At 42.0% G+C, this 24,359-nt stretch overlaps 1 protein-coding gene across 4 annotated transcripts in view; it reads right to left on the bottom strand.

The window, feature by feature from the left end:
- NKTR (natural killer cell triggering receptor) overlaps positions 5,766–24,359 on the bottom strand; it is a 42,589-nt gene continuing 23,995 nt past the window's right edge. For 3 of the 4 annotated variants that reach the window (XM_018066823.1, XM_005695581.3, XM_018066824.1), the window contains 8 exons: positions 24,052–24,207; positions 21,357–21,444; positions 19,497–19,642; positions 14,921–17,803; positions 12,461–12,556; positions 12,014–12,070; positions 10,127–10,231; positions 5,766–8,589 (listed from right to left, as the gene is read on the bottom strand). In XM_018066823.1, coding sequence (XP_017922312.1) covers positions 8,502–8,589; positions 10,127–10,231; positions 12,014–12,070; positions 12,461–12,556; positions 14,921–17,803; positions 19,497–19,642; positions 21,357–21,444; positions 24,052–24,207 — 3,619 coding nt within the window. In that variant the 3' untranslated portion in view covers positions 5,766–8,501. The remainder of the gene's footprint in view (positions 8,590–10,126; positions 10,232–12,013; positions 12,071–12,460; positions 12,557–14,920; positions 17,804–19,496; positions 19,643–21,356; positions 21,445–24,051; positions 24,208–24,359) is intronic. The other variant, XM_005695582.3, reaches the window with a different exon arrangement.

The raw sequence follows: 24,359 nt of genomic DNA, 5'->3' as shown, positions 1-24,359 counted from the left end.
CATGTGACAGACCCAGGGCTGGGAGAAGTCAAGACTAGAAGAGTGAGGGCCAGAGGCCCAGGTTCCACTGTGTCCCCCAGCCATGTAGCTTGATGGCTGCTGAGAGGCCTTCCTGCTGTTTCTGCTGGGGAGATGCAGCCAGGCCTGCGGAATGCTGCTCTGGCAGGGATGCCAGTGGGGGCTGGGGGCAGTTGTGCTGGCAAGAGGCTGCAAAGAAACACTGCTAGGCCAAGCAGGCAGCAGAGTGGGGACCACAGGGCGGTGGGCCTCGCAGAGTCTAGGTGGTAGTTGGGCCATTATTGTGGAGAGGGGGCCTCTGTGGGCCTCTGTGTCATCATTCAGATGCTTCTGTTCCCCTACTCCGAGCTGATGGCTGCCCCATGTTTGGTCACTTTCACATTGCCCACATCTGGGCAGTACCACACTGTATCCCCCACCCTCTTCACTCACACATGCACTTGTGCTTACACACCCGCCCATGCCTGGCTGTAGCAGTGTCCCCTGAGTATGCCACCTTGCTCATGAGGGGGCAGGGCCTCTGGGGCCAGTTCAGAGTAACTTGGTTCTGGGTGCCAGAAAAGGAAATGGAGTAGAAGCCAAGATCCCAGGCAGGCGCCATCCCGTAATCTGATGTCTGTCCTGTGAAACTGCAATGGCCTCCTGTGAGGCCAGGATTTAGGCCCTTAAGACAAGGCCATTCCAGGGTCAGGGAGAAAACATCTCATGGGCAAAAACGGGGGTGACCAAAGAGTGCCAAGAGAAAGAGGAAGAAACCACATAGCTGGATGGAGGGTGAGATGAGACCTTGGTGGACAAAAGAGATGGCAAGAGAAGAAGGGGCAGAGATGGGGGCTCATGCCCCCAGTGATGACCACACAGCAGATACTCTGCATCTCTGTGGCTGTGGTGGGTGAGTTGACTCAGCTCCCAAAGGCCTCAAGCTGAGGCCAGGCCAGAGCAACCTGCATGTCTGACCAGCCCATCACCTCAGGGCTGCCTTTTGCTTCTTCCACCATCCCAACCCACTTCCTCATCTGACTCTGTGGCTCCCTTGCACGGGCCTGAGAGGTAGTAAGAGAGGAACTGTGTACCCATTGGTTGGCTAAGGACAGTGAAGGCAGAGCAGGACAGATTCCACAGTCAGATACTAGCGTGAGGAGCCAAGGAAAGATGAGGCTGGAGCAGCCTGCCCCACAAACTGGGAGGAGCCTGGCAGACGGCTGCAAGGGACACTCTTGGGCCCATTTCCCAGCCAAGGTTTGGCAGGGGTTGTGGCCAGCGTGACCAAGGTAGGGCTGCTGGCCCTTTTGGAATTGGCCTTGGTTGCAATAGTCAAGCCAAAGAAGGGGCTGGAGGTTGGGTGAGAAAGGAAGGAATAGGGGGCTCAGTCTTCCTGAAGACCTCAGCTGTTCCCCTTTCTTCTCTGGCCTACAGCCCATCTACTGGGGGAACCCCAGGACAAGCCAGTTCTGGGAGAGGCTACTGGCACTTGGGTCACATGAGACATGGCAGGAAGGCACTATCCGAAGAGCTGTCTGGTGGGCTCATGTGGGGCTGCCTCAGAGCTGAGGACTGAAAGTTGAGTAACACTAGAGCAAAAGGAGAGGGAGGGTACTCCCCTGCACATGCCCCAAGGGAGGATACAGTTAAAGCATCTGCAGGGAACCAGAGGTGATTTGATGTAGCAGAATCCAGATTCTTGTCCTGTAGGAGTAGCCAGATGGAGATAGGCAGAATTGTTCCCTTGGCCTTGAAAAGGGCCATGCCACAGGATCTTCCCCTCAGGGTTGGTCAAGGCAGGCTTTCTAGAGGGTCCAAGGTGGGACGAGTTATTGTGAGGGGGATCCCAGGCCAGAATCACATGCCACGGGAGCAAGTCAGGAGTTTGTGGAGACCAGGGCAGGGCTGGATGATCCTCAGACACTTGGGACTGGGTGCTGGCAAGGTCAGCAAAGCCACACCCCTGCTTCTAGAGGCCAGCTCGGTGTTTTCTGCTTTTTTTCCCCCCACAACTTCCCTAAGCTTCTAGCCCCAAACTTCTCTCCCATGTTGGAGGAGGAACAGACCCAAATGTGCTGGGGCAGCACTTGCGTGCGTCTGCACACAACAGGGTTTAGCCTCCCTAGGCGGGGCGTGGAGCTGCGTTAACTGCAATGGGGGAGTAGAGTGGGCAGCGCCAGAAAACAGAAAGGGATGTTGCAGCACAGGGCTGTAGGGGTGGCAGGGAAGTTCAACTTACCCACTAGGTGTGGACCCAGGGCTCTGTAGGTTGAGGGAGCAGAGATCCCTGGGTGAGGGGTTGGAGGGGAGTGGATCACTCCTGTTCAGAGCTCAGCACTAATAGGCTACAGCTGTAGGTGGTAGGGCCTAATTCAAACCAGCAGGTTGCCCAGTTCCCTCCAGCAGCATAAACGTCATGGCCTAGGCATTTAAGGCCTCCCTAGCAGCTTCCAGGATCCTCTCCACCCTGCTGGTTCAAGGGGCCCTGGGCCTCTCACTAGTGACTGAGCCTGGCCGTCCTCATACTCTCCACCTGGAGGCAAGCATAGGAACTAGTGTCCCTGAACCACTTCAACGTGTGCTTACTTCTAAGCATTTAATCCTCACCACTCCTAAAATGGAGAAGTTATATTAATAACTATAAAGGTCAAACAATTTACCCAGTTATCCACCAAGAAGTATCAGAGTGAAACTTGAACCCAAGCAGTCTGGCTCAGACCCCAAACCCTTAAGGGCTGTGCCACAGAATAGTTGCTCACAGAGATCCTTTACTCCTTCAAAATAAAGTCCAATTGGGCCAGAGACATTGAGACCGGTGGGATCCTTCTCTGGGAATCTAGCCTGGTGGCAGAGATTTCAGTTGCAGGAGGCCCTGGTGACCGGAAACTGGGGACATGCCAGCCCAGAGTCCTATCCCCTGTGGGCTCTCTGGGAGGCTGATTCATCTCCAGGATGGTCCGGAAAGGGGTGCGCACTCCTGGTTTTCACGTCTGGTTGCACCCTCTTTCTGGGTGTGAGCTGAGAGACCAGCAGTCTAAGGACTATTAGCTTCACATTACAGATGAGTGTCAGGCCTCCAGATGCAGAATGCAAGCGTTTGTGCTGAGTGTTCAGGTCACTTTTTTTTTTAACCCCAATGTCCTCAGATCTCCAGGCTGGCTGAAGAGACACAACCCTCCCCCAGCTAGTCTGGGTCCTGCAGACTGTGAAACTCAGCTCAGTCCGTAGAGCTTGAGTTCAATAGCTATAGAAGGTGAATGTTGGGGCCTGGGGTCTCCAAGAGGCAGAAGTGCTTGACCCCAAGCTTGGCATAGACCCACTGCAGTCCTTCTGATTCATAGGGAGTAAAGGAGGCAGGCGCAATGGAGTACTCTGCCCTTACCTTCTACTGAAATCATTCAAGAAAACAGTCCGTTAGAGCCTCCTGCTCCTTTGCGTGTTGCCCAGGTAGGCCCTCCTTGCCTCATGTTCCTCAGGTACTGGCTGAAGCTGCCCAGGGTCTACGAGCTGCCATCTTCCAGGGAACCAGCTCCTCCCCTCAACCGTTACAGCATCAAAGGACTGCTGTGCAGGAGTCCTCTTGGCATTCTGCCCAGCCCATTCTTCACAAGTCCCTCATGGGATTTAGGCGCTCACCTCTCTGAGCAGTGGCAGAGTGGATTCCCTCTCCTAAAGACCAGCCATCTGAGCCCAGTCTCTTCCCCCTCACCTGGCTACACAGTTTGTGTCTCTCATTCTGCACTCGGGGAACCTCCTTTCTCTTCCAGTAATGCCTGGCCAGTATTCATGATCAGTTGTGAGGCACATTTATTTCCCTTGAATCCTCTTGCTAGCTAATTCAGAACAGTCAAAAGTCCTTAACACATTTCCTCCCAATACTGCCCAGCCGATCAAGATGCTATCAGAACATCAGTAAAGATCATGGTGCTTTCTAAAAAATAAACGACCCTAAAGGAACCTCATTTGGGGATTTCCCTACAGCAAACTGACTCTACAATTTTCTTTAAATTTTAAGGCAACACATCCAGATTTGACTGTTTTCAGGAACTACCTGACTTGGTGGTTTACTGTTAACTCAACTTTGGAAACTGAATCTCTGCCAACCTTACTGTGTGAGGTTATGTTGTATTCACTAACAAAGTACAAATCCCTTTGAGTTCTGAGGAGAAAAAAGTTAATTGTACTTGCCCTGCAAATTCTCATGTGGATGCTAAAAATATCACAAGGAATATTTTCTCCTGGAGTTAAGTGCTATGTGCTTGCTTGGTGAACCACTGTTAGGGAAGGAAGGCGGAGGCTGTAGGTGGCTTAGCAGGTAAACATGCTGTCCCTGGGCAGCATCTCACAGATGGGGTGGGACAGTCCCTTCTCTGCAAGGATGTCTGTATGCAGGCCACCTCAGCTGGATGACAACTGGACCTGAAAGAAATCTGGAGTTGGTAGGGGAAGCATGACCAAGCACCATCAATGGTTCTCTGCCTAGGTAAACATTTCTGCCTCAAGTTGTCTCTAGCACCACCTCGTGCCCTGCCGGGAGCCACCACGGGAGATCCCACCCATGACTAAGGTCATGCAGAGAAGACCTGACAGGCAAAGGCGGATCAGGACTCGAGGGATTCCCTGGACCTGCTCGAGCATCTACCCCAAAACCAAAATCTGTCTACTGTTTACTGTATTATCCCTTTCAACCACTCTTCTGATATTAGCAGGGGGCTATCCCTGACCACCTTTCTCTGGAGAAAATCAACTTAGGGCTCTAAGTTGATAAGTCTCCTGGACATGAAAGGAATATTTCAATTCAAACCCCTCTGTTGGCATTCTAGTTTGCTTGGCAGGTTTATCCATACTCTTGCAACTAACGCACATGATTGATTGTTCACAACTTCCCAACCATGAATGGCATGGGAAGCCTAAACATTCTAAAAGTCCTAATGGGCATAGAGCCCTTTAAGGGGTGAAAAATTATTAGAATAGTACTGGTAAAGGGCTTCATTATTGGACCAATGCTTGGTGCCAAGTTTCCATATCCCTTATCCATTGTGTACCTGGGAGTGCATTAGTTAACATAGTTGGAATATAAGAAAAACTAGTAGCAGCCTTGGAATTAACCACATCAGACCTCTGAGCTAATAAGTTCTTTCTTTGTTATAACCCACTGCAACTTTGCTTGGTGAGAATGTAACTCGGTTTAGTACTTTCTGAGGCTGACACAGATTAGAAATATAAAGAAAAAAAAAACAACATTTCAAGGGAAAACAAGTTTTCTGGTTGATCAACCTTTATCAAAAAAGGGTCATAAAATGTCAACAGGCCTCCAGGCCAGAAGATAATGTACATAAGACCCTTGTTTATGGAAAGGCATAGAGAAAAAAATCCTGGTTTCGATAAGGGCAAAACTGCTGAAGTGTTTGGGCTGACTCTGCATGACCTTGCATCTTTCATTTCCCTCTATGTACAGGTCAGGGTATAAAAGCTCCTTTTGAAAATAAAGTTATGGGCCTCGCTTCACCTAAGCTTGGTCTCCCTGTGTCATTCTTTCTCCAACGCCGTTCCTCCTGAGGGTATCCCTGGACTCTGCTGAGGCTGGACCCCAGCAGTGCCCCACCACGGATACTCGGCCAGAAGAGGAAAATGAGCCACAGAGAAAGATGAAATCTCGTCCCTCGCTGGGTCAGCAAAGAGACTCAATGCTTCCTTTTCCATTTCAGAAAGACTATTTGAAGTCTTGGTGAATAAAGAAGGATGAAACATGCTCAGACTCAAACTTAGACTAAGTATATAGTTTAATTTCTACAAGGCCTCCCTTTTAAGTTTTAGGGAATTTAAATGAAGTATATACAAATTAGACATTGCCAATATATACAGAAGTATTTTCTACTGTTTTTGAACAATACCAGCTATATCATGTTTTATTTGCAATAAAGAGGACATTACAAAAACAGTCCAATAATGCATTTTCTATTAAGAAGCACAATACACGATGTAATTCAATTTTATTAAAAAATAACTTAAAATACAGAACAATCCCCTTTAGGAAGAAAAGCTATTTCTGTAGTCCATTCAGTAAACACACAAGTTGAATGGTGCAGCTGAGGGCTGTTCTTTTCCATGGAGAAAACAAATGAGGCTTCTAGGGCTCACCTTTTCAGGATAAAATTCTACCCATAGCACAACCTGCAAAGTTATTGCCTGTGGGAGGTAGAATTCTAAAACGCCCTTCCCTCTTTTCATGCCCCAATCCCAGGAACCTGTAAATTATCACTTCTGTGATTACATTCTATGGCACAGCTGACCTTAAATAGGGACACTGTCTCACACATGAACCGTGATCTAATCACATGAACCTTAAAACAGAGGAGGAAGGCAGAGAGATCTGAAGCATGAGAAGACCCCGATGGGCCATTGCTGGTTTGGAGATGGAGGAAAGCGCACAAGGAGGAATGCGAGCAGCCTTAAGAAGCCAAGAGAGAGGACCCCAGCTGACAGCCAGCAAGAAACTGAATACTGCCAACAACCTGAATTAACCTGGAAGCAGATTCTTCCCCAGAGCCTCCACAAAGGAATGCCGCCCTGCTGACCCTTGATTTCAGCCTTGTGAGACCCTGAGCAGAGAATCCAGCCATATCACGCTGGACTCATGAGCTACAGAACTGTAAGTTAAGAAATGAGTATTGCTTTAAGCTGCTAAGTTTGGGATAATTTGTTACACAGCAATAGAAAACTAATACACTGCCTAAAGGTAACTTTTCTTAACGTAATTAGATTTGGCAGTTTTGGTTTGTGTTCTAAATGCAGTTTTTTCCACTGATTATTAAAGCAATATTCTCCTCTGCAGGCAACTTTTGAGAATGCTCGTATGAATCACAGATTGTTTTATATTCACCATCAAGTGTTTGGTTGAGTCAGGTCCTACTTTCTAATGTACTCTCATCTATCAACTTGGCAAACAATTGGCCACTTAACCCTGTTTATGAACCTTTTATAGGTGATGGTTGTAATACATCCAAGGTCACCCCTCCATCCATCAGGGGTGGTCAGATCCCTTCAACTGAGGGTTCTTTCCCACTTCCCAAGTATAGCAGGCAAGGGGTAGGATGGCACAAAGTTCTGCATCAAATATCCAATATGAATTTCTTCTGCATAACTGGATAAAACTGGCACTAAGGTGATTAAGTACACTTGGGGAAAAAGCTCAAACTAAAGATAAAAAAACCCAAAATCTCACCAGTTTTTATAGGTCAAATCATTTTTACAGGAACCACCCAAGACACTGAATATGTGTAATCTATGCAGTACTGCACACCCTGATTTCCTGTCTGTTGTCATAGGTTTACCAATCTCACACAAGGTTTCACTGTATCACTGCAGGCCACTGAAACGGGAACAAGCTGGCGGGTGCTAAGAACAGTTCAACTGCTCTTACATCTCTTACTTGAAAGGCTTTAAAGTAAAGCCCTGAAAGATGTGTCCAAAATGGTGGCAGGTAGATCTTAGTGTTACTTTTGCAGTCCACTCTCCATTCACCTCTTCCAGGCATCAGTTCTGGGCAGCATACCCAAGTGGTCACACAGCCCTGTGCCAATCCTGCCTGCTCCATGGCCCCCAGCCCACACCTGTGCTTGAGAGAAGCTCTCCAAATAGTTAAAAGTGAATACAGCTTACAATGAACCCTACTTGGTGCCAATGAACTTTTTAAAAATTTATTTCTCTCTCTGATGGAATTCTAATATATAGTATGTAAGAATAATGCACCAAAAGTTACCAAGCACCAGAGCATAAACTGGAATAGAACTTTTTTTTTTAAACAAACTGAACTTCTAATAGTATTTATTAAAAAAGCACATGAAACGTTAGGGCTACAGAGACAGTGCAGATATTTACAGTTAAGGCTGATCTATTCTTTTTAACCTCACCCGCCAGCCTGAAATAAGACAGTGGGCTGTATTATGACCACGTTCTTGATCCTCTGAAACAACAAAGAAGAAAGGAGCCACTGCCCTATACTCCTGGTTACTATCAGTATCACTTCTGGGTGGTTTGTTTTTAAGAGCACACATGAATAGGACTGTGTAATTGGTATGGAAGTATTTGGCCACCTTTCACAGTTCTCCTTCAGTTCTATGCTTGGGCAGCATAGATGCTAAAACCTTAAAAATGGGCAAAAAGAATCTGTATTCTAAGAAATACATGAGACAAATAATCTATCTAAAATAATATTGCAAATTATACTTAAATTTCATGATTTCTTGATTCAAGAAAAAGAAATTAATTTCCATAGTTGGCTACTGTAAAATGTGGCATACAAATATTTTAAGGAGACATATCTGTATTTTAAATTCTATGCACATGTAAATAAACAAATAACAATTAGGAAGTGTCTATTTTTCAAATTCATCTCTAATACCGAAACAGAACAACAGACTGCCATTAAGTTTCTTAAATTTTTAAGTTACCAGATATTTACACGTAAGATATAATTCATATAAAAAAGGGGGACACTTTCAACTGTATCTGCTGCTTTCACTGGGACTTCGGTGATGAGAGTAACTTCGGTCACTTTCACTGTCAGAGCCATAAGATCTACAACTCCTGTATAACAAGACAAAACAAATAAACAAATACCTTTTAACTCTCAACCCTGTGAATTCCTGCTGAAGCTTCTTTTTTGATATAAGGGACTTGAAAGCAAGTGACTCGAGGAGGCACAGCATAGTGCGTAGAAAAGTACAGTACTGACCATGGCAGCACTGTGGACTTTTCAAAGATGTTAGTGACAGATGGTGGTAATGTCGAGGTGTAAATAAAGAAACAGCACTTCTTTCTTACTTGAAATTACTTGAAATCCACTCAGGGAAATGAGAATAATTTTCCATGTTACCCAAAATGAACATCAATATTTAATTAGACTGAAGAAGTAAGGGGGAAAAAGGCCAACAAGAGTTTCATTAAAAGACAAGGGGAAAAAAAAAAAGGAAATCAAAATCAAATCAAAATGTGAGCCCAATGAGGGGTGAGGGTGAGGTGGGGCAGGGATGGGACCGCTGGGATAGTGAGTCAAGAAGACTTTGGTTATGGTCACCGTTCAGTTATTTTGGGAAAAATATCCACAGAAAGCCAGTCACTCTGCTAGATGCTAAGGGCACACACACAGCAGACTAGAGTTCCCTGGGCTCAAGGGTAGTCTGGAATAGGGGGTAAGATAAATAAAACACATAGCAGGGACCATATCTCAGGGTGAGCAGTCAGGAAGGGCTTCCCAGGGACAGTGAATGGGTTATTTCAAGAGGCGGGATGGGAGACGGTGAAATGGGCATGTGAATCTCTAGGCAGAAAATAAAGGTTCCAGAATGTTAGTGCAGGGAACACAGAAAAGCCCAAGCTGGAGGTGGTAGGTGGAGAGGCCTCCATGCAATACTCAGGAGCCTGGTGGACCTGCCCCTAAGGTCACTGGGGTGTACTTGAAGAGTTTCAAATAAGGGAGTGTCTGTATCACACTGAAATTCTATAAGCACCAATGACTGTAACTGCAAGGCATGGGGGTAGTGCAGTGGTGGTGAGGGAGGGTAAGACCAGAAGCCACCAGGAAAGATACACACAAAAAGTAACCAAAAAGACTTCTGCAATAACTATATGTTACATAAAACATATCTATGAATACATATTAACATATAAAAGACATTTTTAACCATTAAACCACAAATCCTGCTACTGAAACAAGTGACTGCGACATTTTATTACATATTAAAAAAAAATACTACCTTTAAAAAATTTAAAACTGACAAATTGGCTGTTATTTCTAGCAAGTAACTCTAAAGAATGGTCCACAGTTTGACTGGTCCTCTCTCTTTATTCCTTCCAAAAGAAATGTTTGTCCAAGGATATGTGAATATTTAAGAACCCACTTTAGATTTAAACATGTTTAAATGTTTAATGTTTAAACACAACCAATAAACATTACCCAGCAACTCTTAATACAAAGCCTACTTTCAGTAACTGCCTTTGGACTGAAGAAATTCAACAAGAGAAAGAAGAATTTCTGTCCTTAGAAGATGATGCTTTCTCTGCTGTAGCAGTCTATCGCCCCATACCCCAAATGCCCACAGTAACTTGAAGAACAGAGACCCACCTGGATCGCCTATTGTAGCTTCTGCCTCGGCGGTAACTGTCACTCCTTGGGCTTCTACTTCGGGTCCGACTCCTGCTATAGTAGCTATCATAAGTGTAGGACCTGCTTTAACAGCAATAACAAACACTGAATTTTCCCATTCAAATATTCATATATTCCCATTTCTTTTTAGGTTCTTAAGTGTCCTCATAGAACATGGGCACTATATGACAGAATGAAGACATATGTGCATAACACGTACTGGAAACATTTAATAACTGCTCCAAATCAGACTTACCATATTAAACAGAAAAACGTTAATTTCTTTTCTGCATTGAAAAATATCACAAAGTTGACCCTGAGTTAGTTCAACTGAATCTGGTGCATCTTATAGGCAATTAGAGTCAATAAATCCCTGCCATTACAATTTGACACCATCACTTTTGACACTAGAGCAAAATGGGTCAACAAATAAAAACTGTTTAAAAAGTCAAAGATGTGTTTTCCTGCCGGGAGCCAGCACCGGAGATCCCACCCATGACAAGGTCACGTGGAAGAGACCTGACGAGCAAGGCAGATTAGGACTCGAGGGACCCCTTGGACCTGCTCGAGCATCTACCCCAAAACCAGAATCTGTCTTACTATTTTGTGCCTTTCACCAACTCTTCTGACATTAACAGGGGGCTATCCCTGGCCACCTTTCTCTGGAGAAAATCAACTTAGGGCTCTAGCTAATAAGTCTCTTGGACACGAAAGGAGTATTTCAATTCAACCCCCCGTTAGCATTCTAGCTTGCCTGACAAGTTTATCCAGACTCTTGCAGCTACGCATGTGATTTTACAGCCTCCCAACTGTGAGAGGCACGGGAAGCCTAAAACATTCTAAAAATATAGGCCCTTTCGAAGAGTTAAAAACTATTAGAGTAGTGCTGGTGTAGGATTTCATTGTTGAGCCAATGCTTGCTGCCAAGTTCCCATATCCCTTATCCATTGTGCACCTGGGAGTGCATTAGTTAACATAGGTGGAATGTAAGAAAAACAAATAGTAGCCTTGAATTTAACCACATCAGACCTTTGAGCTAATTGGTTCTTTCTTTGTTGCAACTCACTGCACCTTTGCTCCATGAGAATGTAACCCTGTTTAGCACTTTCTGAGGCTGACATAGATTAGAAATATAAAGAAAAAACACTTCAAGGAAAAATAAGTTTTCTGGTTGAGCAGCCTTTATCAAAAGAGGGTCATAAAATGTCCACAGGCCTCCAAGGCCAGAAGATAATGTACACAACATTGTTTATGGGAAAGGTATGCAGAAAAAATCCTGGTTTCGATAAAGACAAAACAGATGTAATGTTTGGGCTGACTCTGTATGACCTTGCATCTTTCATTTCCCTCTATGTACAAGTCAAGGTATAAAAGTTCCTTTTGAAAATTAAGTTGGGGGCTTCGCTCACCAAAGCTTGGTCACCCCGTGTCAATCATTCTTTTTTTTTTCTCTCTCTCTCTCTCCCTTTCTCCCTCTCCCTCCCTCTCTTTTTTCAGGCTGAGCCCTTGGAGCACAGAGGCTCTCTGCATTCACTTTCCTGCCTGGGCTTCTAAGACCCGATCGAAAAGGCGCTCTGTGTCTTCATTCTGGCTAGAAGGCGCTCTGTGTCTTCACTCCGGCGAGAGGGCGCCTGCGGCCTCCGTGAACAGAACAAGTCCCTTGTCTGGGGCTTTATTGGCTTTCTGTGTAAACCAAGGAATATCAGCTTCTATTCTTTCCTCTCTCATTCATTCATTCATTTGCCAACACCGTTCATCCTGAGGGTACCCCTGGACCCTGTGGGGGCTGGACCTCGGAATTTTCCCATGAAATACAATACCTTTAAAAAGGGAATTAAGGGGTAGTTTCCCAGTCCCTGTCCATACCTGGACCGACTGTGGGGATCATAGGAGCTGCTCCTGGATCTGCTCCTGCTGGACGTCCTAAGAGTAACCACATGAGGGACCATCAATTTGTGGATCAGGACAGGCTACATAAAAAATCTAGGCATTTATTTACCCATTAAGGAGAAAACACAATGAAATCCAGCAGCTATACCTATTTCATTTTTCGTATTAAAAGCATACTGGATTTTTTTTTTTTTTTAAGCCTGTTGGGTTTCACAGGAAAGGTTTTAAGTTTTATACAATTCTTCTATGAGGTGCACATAAATAAAGTCAATGGGGAAGAACTGGGTGGGGAAGGGGAAGACACAGGTGGGACACTGGTTTGGTATTGAGCAATGACAAGACCCTTTTCAACAGCTACTCCACTCTGCCTGTGCAGGGAGACAGATGGGAAACCACATTATAGGATGGGATTCACGAGCTCACCTATGACTTTTGTAACTGCGGTAGGAACTGCTCCGGCTCCTTGTGCGGCCTCTGCTATACCATCCTCTACTCCGACTTCTAGAGTAGCTTCTTGATCTACAATTAAGAGAGGAAAAAATATAATTTTATTAACTCATTATGCTGTTAAGGTTAATTACTAGTAGGGCAGAAGTGGGAAAATCCAATAGAGGAAAGGTCTTTGGAAAGGTCTCTCAAACTCCTCACAGCAGGGATGACAAGAGATGGCTAATGAGAGTTTAAACTCAACAGAATGAAATACAGAAAAAACAGAAAAGGCTGATACAGGTATGTTCATAGGAGCCGCTTCTGTAATATCAGCAAGAGGAAACAATCCAAATCTTCATTAACAGCAGAATGGGTTTTAAAAAAATTAACACAGATATATACTGAAATATCCTAAAGTAGGAAAATTAACTACATTTACATGTATCAACACAGTTAAATCTTGGGAACATAATGTTGAGTGAAAAAGGCAAATGTAGAACATCTATACATATAAAAAAAGATTCTATTTGAAAAACAACAAAAAACATTATATATAGATAGAAACATTTATAGAAAGACAACAAAGAAAAACAAGAAAATTATAACAGAAGTTTAGAATAATATTTAACTCTTGGAGAGAAGAGAGAAAGTAGGGTAGCTTCGGGTTGGGCTCTATTATGTTAAAGCTCTATTTTTTAAGATAGAAAATTGTTTTCTATACCTTAACCATTTGTATGTTTTATACCTTAATCATTAAAAAATTTATACCTATTTAATATTTAATAAAACAAACAAGAAACTTAATGCAATTTTGCCCCCACCCTGCATTCACTTGGCTCCCAACCCTTTTCCTCCTAGTTTGTACCTGTCATTCTGGATAAGAACAATATCCCTGTGTATATGCTACTTACCTAATATCTTTACAGGTTGTAGTTAGTATATACTTATGTTCTGGAAGACAGGTACAGTTTATTTGCAAAGACATTCTGTTCTCATAAGATTCTAGTCATTTACTCAAACAATTATAGGGTAACTCTGTGAGGTGACTGATAGATGAGTAGCGAACAGTCCATGATTCCAGCGAGTTCACAGGCCAGAAGGGGAGTCAGGCCCGGATGGGTAACCAAAACAGGGAGGCAGTTTAGCTTTCTCAAGTCTACCACCTGTGAGCTGTTCAACCTAAGAGCAAAATTCTCAGAATTTCTGAAGTGAAACACTACGCACTCCAAAGGCAGGGGTAGAAAGGAAGATGACGGTGACCAGAACCACCAACAACTCAGAGTTTTCTGAGGGTGAATGCTAGGTAGACAATGAGCAGACAGCAGACTGGAGGAGCTAAACAGGCACCTGCATCTAGGATATGAACCCAGAGAGAAAAGGCCAGAATTCACCAGCTCTCTGGGGCTTGCTGTGAATCAGAGCAGGAGGAAGAAGAGAAGAAGCCCACACTCAAGCATGGAATGGTCTGAGGGATGAGGAGAGCCAGCAGAGTGCTTCCAGAAGGACTGAAAACATGCCCTGGCACTGGCCATGCAGAAGCACCTGAAAATCTTAAGTCAGCTGAGTGAGACGAGGGGAGGGAAGGTACAGACTACATAACGCAAGCAATTTAAGAGTAAGTGGGAGATGGTTATTATAGGTGGTAAATGTTGGTTTCTATTTTTAAAGAAATCTGGGTAAGGGAAAAAAAATGACTGATAAAAAACTAGCAAGAAAAAAGTTAAAGATTCTTAGTCTATTTTAAGTTAGAGTGATGCAAATCAAGCACAAAATAAATAATAAAGGATATGAGTAAGAGGCAGTGAGGTAAAAACCATGAAAAGTTTACAAGAAAAGAATACAAATTAGTTATTAACTTCATACCACCATCACCATTTTTTTCAGTTGTAAAAATGCTCATTCTCTGCATTATCCAGTCTATGTCAATGACAAAAGTTAGATGTAACTTGAACCAAAAAATCAGTCAATCAAAGATGATCATTTTTTACTATTTCCTGCCCCTTGAATAAAGATCAACTAGATGTACATCTTGAGGCAGCTAACTTTGCCTCTCTCTGGCCCTCACCTTCCACTTATATAAAATGGAGGGTTAAATTACTGATTTCTAAATCCTACATATTCCGTAAATGCAAGATTCCCTTCTAAGGTATGACTGATAGCAGAGAGTGGGCTTACACCTTTAAAGATGGAGACCTGGTCCCTTATTATGGCAATGCACTGCAAATACCAGGGAGCTTTAACTAATAGCACTAGTTTTTCACCCCGAGCCCAAACTTCTTCCCCTGAAATCTCTACTCCCTGTGTCTTGTCTGCTCTGTGAGATACATAGCACAAGCCTTCTCCTTATTTCCTCCCGGGTATTTGGAAATAGTGATCTTATCCCTAACTCTGATGTTCTTCCAAACAAAACAGTAATGGACTCTGCTTGGGAGACAAAAGGAGAGTAACACTCACCGATAGGATGATGTGGAACTTCTCGATCGACTTCTTGAGTGACTATAGGAGACAGACCTTGTTCTGTGTCTTGATTTGGTCTCAGACTTACTTCTAGATCTACTTGGACTCCTGGACTGGCTATCACCATCTCGACTAGGTGTCTGTTCATCACTTGAACTCTCTTGATTTCTTGGCCTCCGGTTTAAGCGTGCCGTCTTTCTTACTTCATCAAAGAGAGACCCCGGCCGAACTTTATTTTTGCTTTTAATTTCTATTCTCAAACCCTGTGGTTTCATTTCAGGCATAGCAGTCAATGCCTTAACGTCTGTAGCACTGGATGTGGGAGCAGACGGTGCTGCAAGGTTCCCCACACCTTGCAGGGGCTTCCATTTATTATCCATGAGGCTGGTCTGGCTTTTCTCAGCTGCCTCTTTCTTTATGGTACTTTCTACAGCACTGGCCAAGCTGGCAGAGCCGCTGTCCTGTTTGCCCATCTCACCCACCATTTTGATTTCTGACATACTGCTTTCCTGTTTTCTCAACTCTGCCTCAGGATACTCTGCTGGCATATCCTGCTTTAGAACAATGCTTATATCCGGGGTATCAAGTCCTGAATTTCCTAGAGGGGAAGCCCCCTCGGCCTTTGCTGGGGAGCTCCGATCAGGAGTGCAAATCTCCATGTTGTCATCTGCTTGAAGCATATCCTCTGCTCCGCTTGGGATGCTCTCTTCAATATGCTGAATGTTTGGGGGAGAACTGACTACATTTTCATCAGTGTTTACAGTTACAGGAGAAATGCTGAGTTTAACATCATCTCTAGTAGACTGATCAATATCTGATGAAACTGCTGTGCTATGTTTACCTGAAAGGCTGCTATCTTCACAGGGCTTCTCAGTTTGGAGAATATTTTCTTTTATGGTTTCACTGTTTTCAGAAACTTGTTTTTTCTCTTTCGCCTCCTGAGTAACTTGCTTTTCATTAATCTCCTCCTCCTCCTCTTCACCAAATTCTAGTGGGGGCTGCCAGTGAAATGCTTGTTTTCGTTTTGGAGTCTTGTGCTTTTTATCTTTTTTCCCTTTTAATTTCTCTTTTGCTTTTTTGGTGTGTTCCCTTTTAATATTCTCCTTTGAGCTGTGTTTATGCTTGTGTGGCTTTCCTCTGGTGTTTTCTGAATTGGAATAGAATCCCTCAGAATCAGAGGTTGAGGAGTGCTGTTTGCTTGATTTCCAGGCACTGTTACCATCAGGCAGTAAAGTATTTGCTGAAGACTTAGTTGTGGGTTTGGCTTTGATGTGAATTTCACCAGACTCTGACTCAGAATCCGAAGTGGCCTCACCTTCCTCCTTATCAGAAGTTGGCCGGGGACTATTTTTATTGTTTTTAGTTACATCTCGTTCAGAATTTGACTCAGAGTCCCATTTACTCCCAGCATAATTCTTCCTTTTGGGCTTACTGCTATTTCTAAAGTGATCAGAAAGATTTTCTTTCAAAGTTCTTTTTTTTGAACGAGGGCATTCCCGTTCAGGCTTAGATTTCTCTTCATCTCTGTTTCTCTCTTGTTTATTATTCACTTCCATTTGGACTTGCTTCTCCTGGGCTGACTGCGTAACCTGAACACTTGACTGTTCACTGTCTGAAGAGTAATCTAAAGATGATCTGCTTTCACTGTACTTTCTATGACATGAAGACTTGGCTCTGCCTTTGACGTATCTGTTACGAAGTGCTTTTTCAGAGCTGCTGCTGTGCCTTCTATTTGAAGTGTAACTTTTTTTCCCACTGGATCTAAATTTTCTCTTGGCTCGTCTTCCATCATCACTGCTAACAGAAGAGTATGAAGATGATCTACTACACCGTGAATGGTCACTGTATTTATTTCGTGAATGAGATCTAGATGAGGGGGACCTAGACCGTGAATGTGAACTAGCTAAACTTCGAGATCTTGTGTATGATCTGGAATAAGATCTACTCCTAGAAGATCTGCTCCTTGACCTTGGTGAACTTTCTGAACTTCTATCACTGTATTTTGAATAAGCACTACGATCACTTTCTGAATTTTTTTCTCTTTTATGGTAGGACGATGAACTACCAGTCTCTTTGATATTTGCTAAACTATAAGTGCTTTGGATGGGCAGCAAATGGGTTGTTTTAGCTTTCATTTCCTGGATTCGTTCATAAGAGGGCTTCCAGGGCTTCTGCCCAGGCTTCCATCTTGAAGGAGGGGGGCTGTCACTCAGTGGTATAACAGGAATATTTTCTGCCACCACTGGTTGTACTACAACACTTTCATTTTGTGTCACTGTTGCTCTTAAAGGTTCTGTTTTAACAGGTTTATTTTCACTTAACTGAGAGGCTGTTCTTCTTGGTGATTTTGATGCTGTTCTTTGGCGCCCTGACTTAGAACTAGATCTGGACTTTGATCTACTTCGAGAATGTGATGAAGATTTTGAGGCAGTCCTTGATCTTGAGCTTCCTCTAGAATAAGACTGAGAGTGAGATTTTGATCTGTATGAGTCTCTGCTGGAATGGGTTGAAGAGCTCTGGTCATCCTTATCAGATTTAGACCAATCCCTCTTGGACGAGTGATGAGATGACGATGAGGAAGAATGAGATCTCCTTTCTCTATCACATGAAGATTTCACTCGCCGGGTTGAAGATTTTAAGGATTCTATGTCAGACGGTACAATAATCCTTCTTTTCTTGGTCTGTTTGTGCCTTCTGCAATGTTTCTGCTTTTTAGCTTTCTTTTTATGCTTAACCTTTTTCTCTTTTCTGCGTTTTTTATGGTGACCATCAGAGTGTCTTGCTGTACTCAGATCTGAATAATATCCATTATAGGACCACGATCGGGATCTCTGGGACAAGCTCCTTTCATCCCATCGGCTTGAAGAGGGGTCACTTAACCTATAAAAAGGACATCATATGCAGGCAGTTATTTACAAGCATGTTTTCTAACCTTTAAAATTAAAACACATTTGTTGTCAATACTAGGCATCAACAAAAGCCTAGTTAACAACCAAGTACTAACTCTTATTAATGTTTTAAGCACACGTAGGAAGGATAAAGCAAATAGTTGATAGGCCTGGTCCTGAAATTATAAAACTTCAAAGAAATAACTATTAACAGATTCACTTACAAAAGGATTTTTCCAGAGTCAAATCAGGAATTTTCAAATTTGATAGGAAATAGTTTTGAAAAGCAAACCAACTAATTACAAAAGCACTGCTGACCTACCAAATTCCTGGCTTTGATCTGCTCAATAATGCTCTGCCTTCAGGAATAATTTCTGAGGGAGTCAAATCAAGTTCCCAAACAATTTGCTGATTCTCTGTAGATACAGGATAACTGCCAAAACTTTAAGAGAAGCCTCCTTTTTTTTGGCTGCATGACTTGTGAGACCTTAGTTCCCCGACCAGGGATGGAACCTGGGACCTGGCAGTGAAAGCTCCAAGTCCTAATCACTTGATCACCAGGGAATTCCTGACAAGCCTCTTTTTCTTTCTTTTTTAAAAAAATAACCTTATTTATTTCTGGCTGTGCTGGGTCTTCACTGTTGCAACGTATGCTTTCTCTAGTTGTGGCGAGTGGAAGCTACTCTAGTTACAGTGTGTGGGCTTCTCATTATGGTGGCTTTTCTTGTACAGGCTCTAGTGCACATGGGTTTAAGTAGTTGCGGCTCCCAGGCACAGACTCAATAGTTGTGGCACACAGGCTTAGTTGCTCCAACGCGTGTAAGATCTTCCCAGATCAGGGATTGAACCCGTATCTCCTACACTGGCGGGCAGATTCTTTACCACTGAGCTACCAGGGAGGCCTGCCTCTTTTTAAGAAACTAGCATGACTATTGTTTTATCTCAGGATCATAGAGGTAATCATAGACTTTTCATTAAGGTTTTAGTTAAACTACTTAGTACAGAAATTGGGAGAAAAGTACACGAAAACTAAGATGCAGGCTTTACAATATCAGTGCTAATGTCAGGGCTCAAAACTGTTCTCAGTGCTACCATATCCATACCGCTTGCACACAGCACATCACACACCTTGTCCTCCCTCTCTGAACTCTGAACCATTCCGCTGGATGGCCACAGAGAAAGACAATTCTACACAGGGTCCCACTGATATATTTTGCACTAGCTATTCTGGGGCCAGCCCCACTTTTAAAATAGATAATCCACTGTGGAGTGTCACTGAAGACAAGAGATGGGTACACTGCTGAAGAAGCAACAGTCCCTAGGGTCAGACGTTAACACACACACTGGCTACAAATTTTCTTATCTACCATTAGTGACTACAAAAAAAAGGCTATGAGAGAATCTGCTATGTAATTTTTAAAAATAAAGTCCTGATTATTGCTAAAATTAAACAAGAAATCTTTAAGAAATTCAGTAGGGTAATGGTCTTGTGAGAGAAAACAGAATTTTGATTTAAAAGTATCCAAAGCCAATCATCCCTCCTTCCATTTCATCAAGCATTCCCAAATGTATTCTCTGGTCACAATCTAATTTTAAATATAAATCTTTAGTGAAAAAACCAGAAGTATGTCTCTATCCCCTTAAGACTTAAAATATAGCAGAGAAAGGATTGTACTTTTACTTACTTATCTCCTTTACTCCATTTTTCTCCACTAGGTGGTCTATATGCTCTTAATCTCTGCATTTCTTCTTTCCAGTGAGGAGGAGTTTCACTGCTATCATCATCATCTGATTCAGAACAGGATCTTGATCTTGGAGGTGTGTGATAGCGCTTTAAAAACAAAGTTAGGAATAACTATTTAAAAAATACTTCCCAACTGTAATCTGCTATGGGACAGCTAAGTATAAGACTCAATCTTGGACGCCATTCAAATGCAATAATGACTGAAGTACCATAATGATGCTATAAAGTTAAATCAAACTAAAAGAAATAGGAAAGGCAGATATTCACCTATAATCACACACAAACTTTTCCTTAGAAGTCCTAATGATTATACTCATTAGCTTATTCAACATACTAAGATTTTTGAACATACTATTTCACATTCATTTCAATATTTAAACCCATTCAAACATAGCAGTAAACACTGATCTAACAGCAGTGCCTTTGCATAACTACATATTAATTAAGAGTATACAACTAGCTCCTTGGACAGACTTTGGACTATACCTAAGATTAATGCTAGGATTTGCCTACAGGTAAAAACATTTTTTTTTTTTTGTACAGTTCTTCTGTGTATTCTTTGCCACCTCTTCTTAATATCTTCTGCTTCAGTTATGTCCATACCATTTCTGTCCTTTATCGAGCCCATCTTTGCATGAAACGTTCTCTTGGTACCTCTAATTTTCTTGAAGAGATCTCTAGTCTTTCCCATTCTGTTGTTTTCCTCTATTTCTTTGCATTGATCTCTGGGGAAGGCTTTCTTATCTCTTCTTGCTATTCTTTGGAACTCTGCATTCAGATGTCAGGAAGCAACAGTTAGAACTGGACATGGAACAGACTGGTTCCAAATAGGAAAAGGAGTATGTCAAGGCTGTATACTGTCACCCTGCTTATTTAACTTATATGCAGAGTACATCATGAGAAATGTTGGGTTGGAAAAAGCACAAGCTGGAATCAAGATTGCCGGGAGAAATATCAATAACCTCAGATATGCAGATGACACCACCCTTATGGCAGAAAGTGAAGAGGAACTAAAAAGCCTCTTGATGAAAGTGCAGAGTGAAAAAGTTGGCTTAAAGCTCAACATTCAGAAAACGAAGATCATGGCATCTGGTCCCATCACTTCATGGCAAATAGATGGGGAAACAGTGGAAATAGTGGCAGACTTTATTTTTTTGGGCTCCAAAATCACTGCAGATGGTGATTGCAGCCATGAAATTAAAAGACACTTACTCCTTGGAAGAAAGGTTATGACCAACCTAGATAGCATATTCAAAAGCAGAGACATTACTTTGCCAACAAAGGTCCATCTAGTCAAGGCTATGGTTTTTCCTGTGGTCATGTATGGATTTGAGAGTTGGACTGTGAACAAGGCTGAGCGCCGAAGAATTGATGCTTTGGAACTGTGGTGGTGGAGTAGACTCTTGAGAGTTCCTTGGACTGCAAGGAGATCCAACCAGTCCATTCTGAAGGAGATCAACCCTGGGATTTCTTTGGAAGGAATGAAGCTAAAGCTGAAACTCCGGTACTTTGGCCACCTCATGCGAAGAGTTGACTCACTGGAAAAGACCCTGATGCTGGGAGGGATTGGGGGCAGGAGGCGAAGGGGACAACAGAGGATGAGATGGCTGGATGGCATCACTGACTCAATGGACGTGAGTCTGAGTGAACTCCGGGAGTTGGTGATGGACAGGAGGGCCTGGCGTGCTGCGATTCATGGGGTCGCAAAGAGTCAGACACGACTGAGCGACTGAACTGAACTGAAAAACACTTTACTGCTCAGATAACTAATTTGAAAAAAATTAAGTTTTAACACACATACTATTGTGCCCCTTCCTTTAATCTTCCGTCCAGACTTTGACACAGATGGTTTCTGGTCACTTACAATGGGTGTAACATCAGGAATTTTCCTGGAAAAGATTGAAAATTAAAAATAAGCAAATGCTAGGCAGTTTTCTCAGTGTGTAAATGCAGAATTTATGCTCCTTTAATACAAAAACAGTTCATTCAGATATAACACTTTTATAGAATGAGGCACTCCACATGACCTAATTTTCTAAGCATATCCTCCATGATTTTTTAAATCTTTAGCAGAGTACAGATGATTTACAATGTTCTGCTAGTTTCAGGTGTACAGCAAAGTCAATCAGTTATTTACATATACATATATCCACTCTTTTTTGAAATTCTTTTCCCAGATAGGCCATTACAGAGAATACTGAGTGGAGTTTCCTGTGCTATAAGTAGGTTCTCATCAAACAAATCCTTTAAATAAATGTTAACAGATACCATTAAAGGCATTATTAGTTCATTTAATTTTCATAACAATACTATGAGGTAGGTACTATTATCAACTTCTTTTTAAAAATAAAGAATTTTGAGATTACAGTTAAGAATGTTGTCCAACGTCACATAGAGAAATGAAACATGACTTTTACAACCATGATATAACAGGGTTTTCCCAGCCAGGAATCTGGATCCAGATAAACATACAATGCCACTATAAGAAAACCTTAACTAAAAAGTATATTATAGTTTTTTCAGTCATTTCATATTCATGATATCATTTGATTCTCACAGTGAAAGAAGCAGGTACTCTTGGTAGACAACTGTTTACCTCATTTTCCTCATGAAGAACACATCACTGAACCAAATGACCTGCCTCTAACTGTTCAGCATGAATTAATGTTCATCTGGGTATCTTTTACATGCTGATCCAATGTTGCCACTCTCCACCTCCTCCCCCACAACAGTCCAATTTACCCTGCTGTATGGCCCAGAAACTGGTATTTTTAAAAGCTTGCCAAATTACACTGAAGTGCAGCTGAAGATGAAAACAAATGAATTAGAGCAAGTGTAGAATCCAGCTTCTGCTAAACAAAGTATAAGTGATAATGAGCTTAACTGCTGGCAAATTCAGTAAGATGGCAAGCTCTCTAAGGCTGACAGTCCCTGTTTCTTATCCTTTCATATTGCATATCTTGCATTCTTAGCACATTAATTTTAACTCCCAAGTGACTGATCAAATCTTAAGCATTCTAATGAAATAGATCAACCTGCTATCTTTGTTATAACACAACTACCTACCAAATATGACTTAAAATAATTCTGCAGGATATAACTTCCAAAGATATTACGTAACCAAAGAGGAGTGATGACCAAATAAACTTCCCAGTGATATTCAACCATAAATACAAGACAGTGGTATAAACTACTTTTAAAAAATACCAAATAATAGGGGTCAGCAAACTTTTTCTTAAAAGTCCAAGAGAAAGTATTTTAGGATTTCTAGGCCAAGAAGAAAACTAAGATGATTATGTAACAAAAAGAAAACAAGTTTTCACAAATGTTTTATCAATGAAATTTGAAATACACTGTGATGTGTAGTGCACTGAACAGCATATATACCAATGACAGCACCACATACAAACTCTGCAACTCCTCAATTCTGCTGCTATAGCATAAAAACAGCCCAAGAAAATAGTGAACAAATGGATATAGCTGTGTTCCAATAAAATTTTATGGACACCGAAATTTGAATTTCATATAATTTTTACATATCACAAAATATTATTATTCTTCTCATTTTTTTTCACAAACATTTAAAAACAGAAAAATCACATTTAGCTCATGGGCTGCACAAAACCAGACAACAGGCTGAATTTATCCCACGGAGCACTGTAGTTTGCCAACCCCTACTAGATGACACTGAAATTGACCTTTCAAGTTTCCTACTTTCTGGAAACTAGATGGATTTGATCAATGAATGGTGTTTTGTATTTTAAGAAAAAAGAATCCCACTAAGATTTGTTCACAAGACAGAATTCTTAGAATTTTGAAATATCTAACAGTCTAAACAATAATCTTATATAGAGACTTAACTGAACAGGGACATCTCTATAACTTCTTAGACTTCAAAATAACTCTTCAATTGCCAATTACACCAAGCACTTTATGGTATTTCTAGTCATACAACATTTCTCTTAACAATTCTACACTTGAGTGTAACACACAAAATACATTAATTTCTATTTTTTGAGACCAAATCTAAAGCTACATTTTAGCTTTTCTAACATAGAGGAATTATCACTGAGTAAGTTAACAACAGTAACATATGGTACTAAATTATATCGCCAGTCACCATGCAATAATTTTGCACTACTAATTGGGGTATGTTTTAAAACCTGACTGGACCCAAAGAGTTCAACTAACCCTCTGTTCTGGTAACTAAAATCTCACCTCTAATGAAAGGCTAAGTAAATGAAGTTAGTAATGAAATCTTCCCAGATCTCCACTAAGAACTCTCCCAGGTCAACTTGGCAAATTCCCTTTTTCTATTAGTAGAACATGACTTTTGAAAGGTAGGGTCCATGGCATTCATGAATCCACTATCTCCCACGGTATATTTCAAAGTGCTTTTACTATGGGTCACGCTCAATAAATGAGTGTGGACCTGCAATGAGCTGACAGGAATTATCAGAAAGAGAAACAAAAACATGTAGGTTAATCATCCTTACGGTTCAGGCTCCACTGTGACAAGAGGCATGTCTCTTCTCAGTAAAAATCGGTTCTCGGGCACTGGAGGAATCTCTTCTGGGCGGACCACAGGCTTTTCCCTTTTAGCATTTGAATCAATAGATCTTTTTTCATTGGTATCACTCCTCTCAGAGTGACTTAGAAAGAACAAATCAAATCACCAATTAAAATGTGTATATCTAAATTTTTAATATTAAATAATAACATAACAGCAAAACTGATACGTTGCAAATCCCACTAAAAAGGTCAACATAATTTTCATAAACAGAACATATAAAACATGAGCGAG

This window comes from Capra hircus, chromosome 22 (assembly GCF_001704415.2).
Source record: "Capra hircus breed San Clemente chromosome 22, ASM170441v1, whole genome shotgun sequence".
Taxonomy (NCBI): domain Eukaryota; kingdom Metazoa; phylum Chordata; class Mammalia; order Artiodactyla; family Bovidae; genus Capra; species Capra hircus.
Note: the sequence above shows the minus strand (reverse complement) of the source record. Positions and strands in the feature narration are given on the sequence as shown.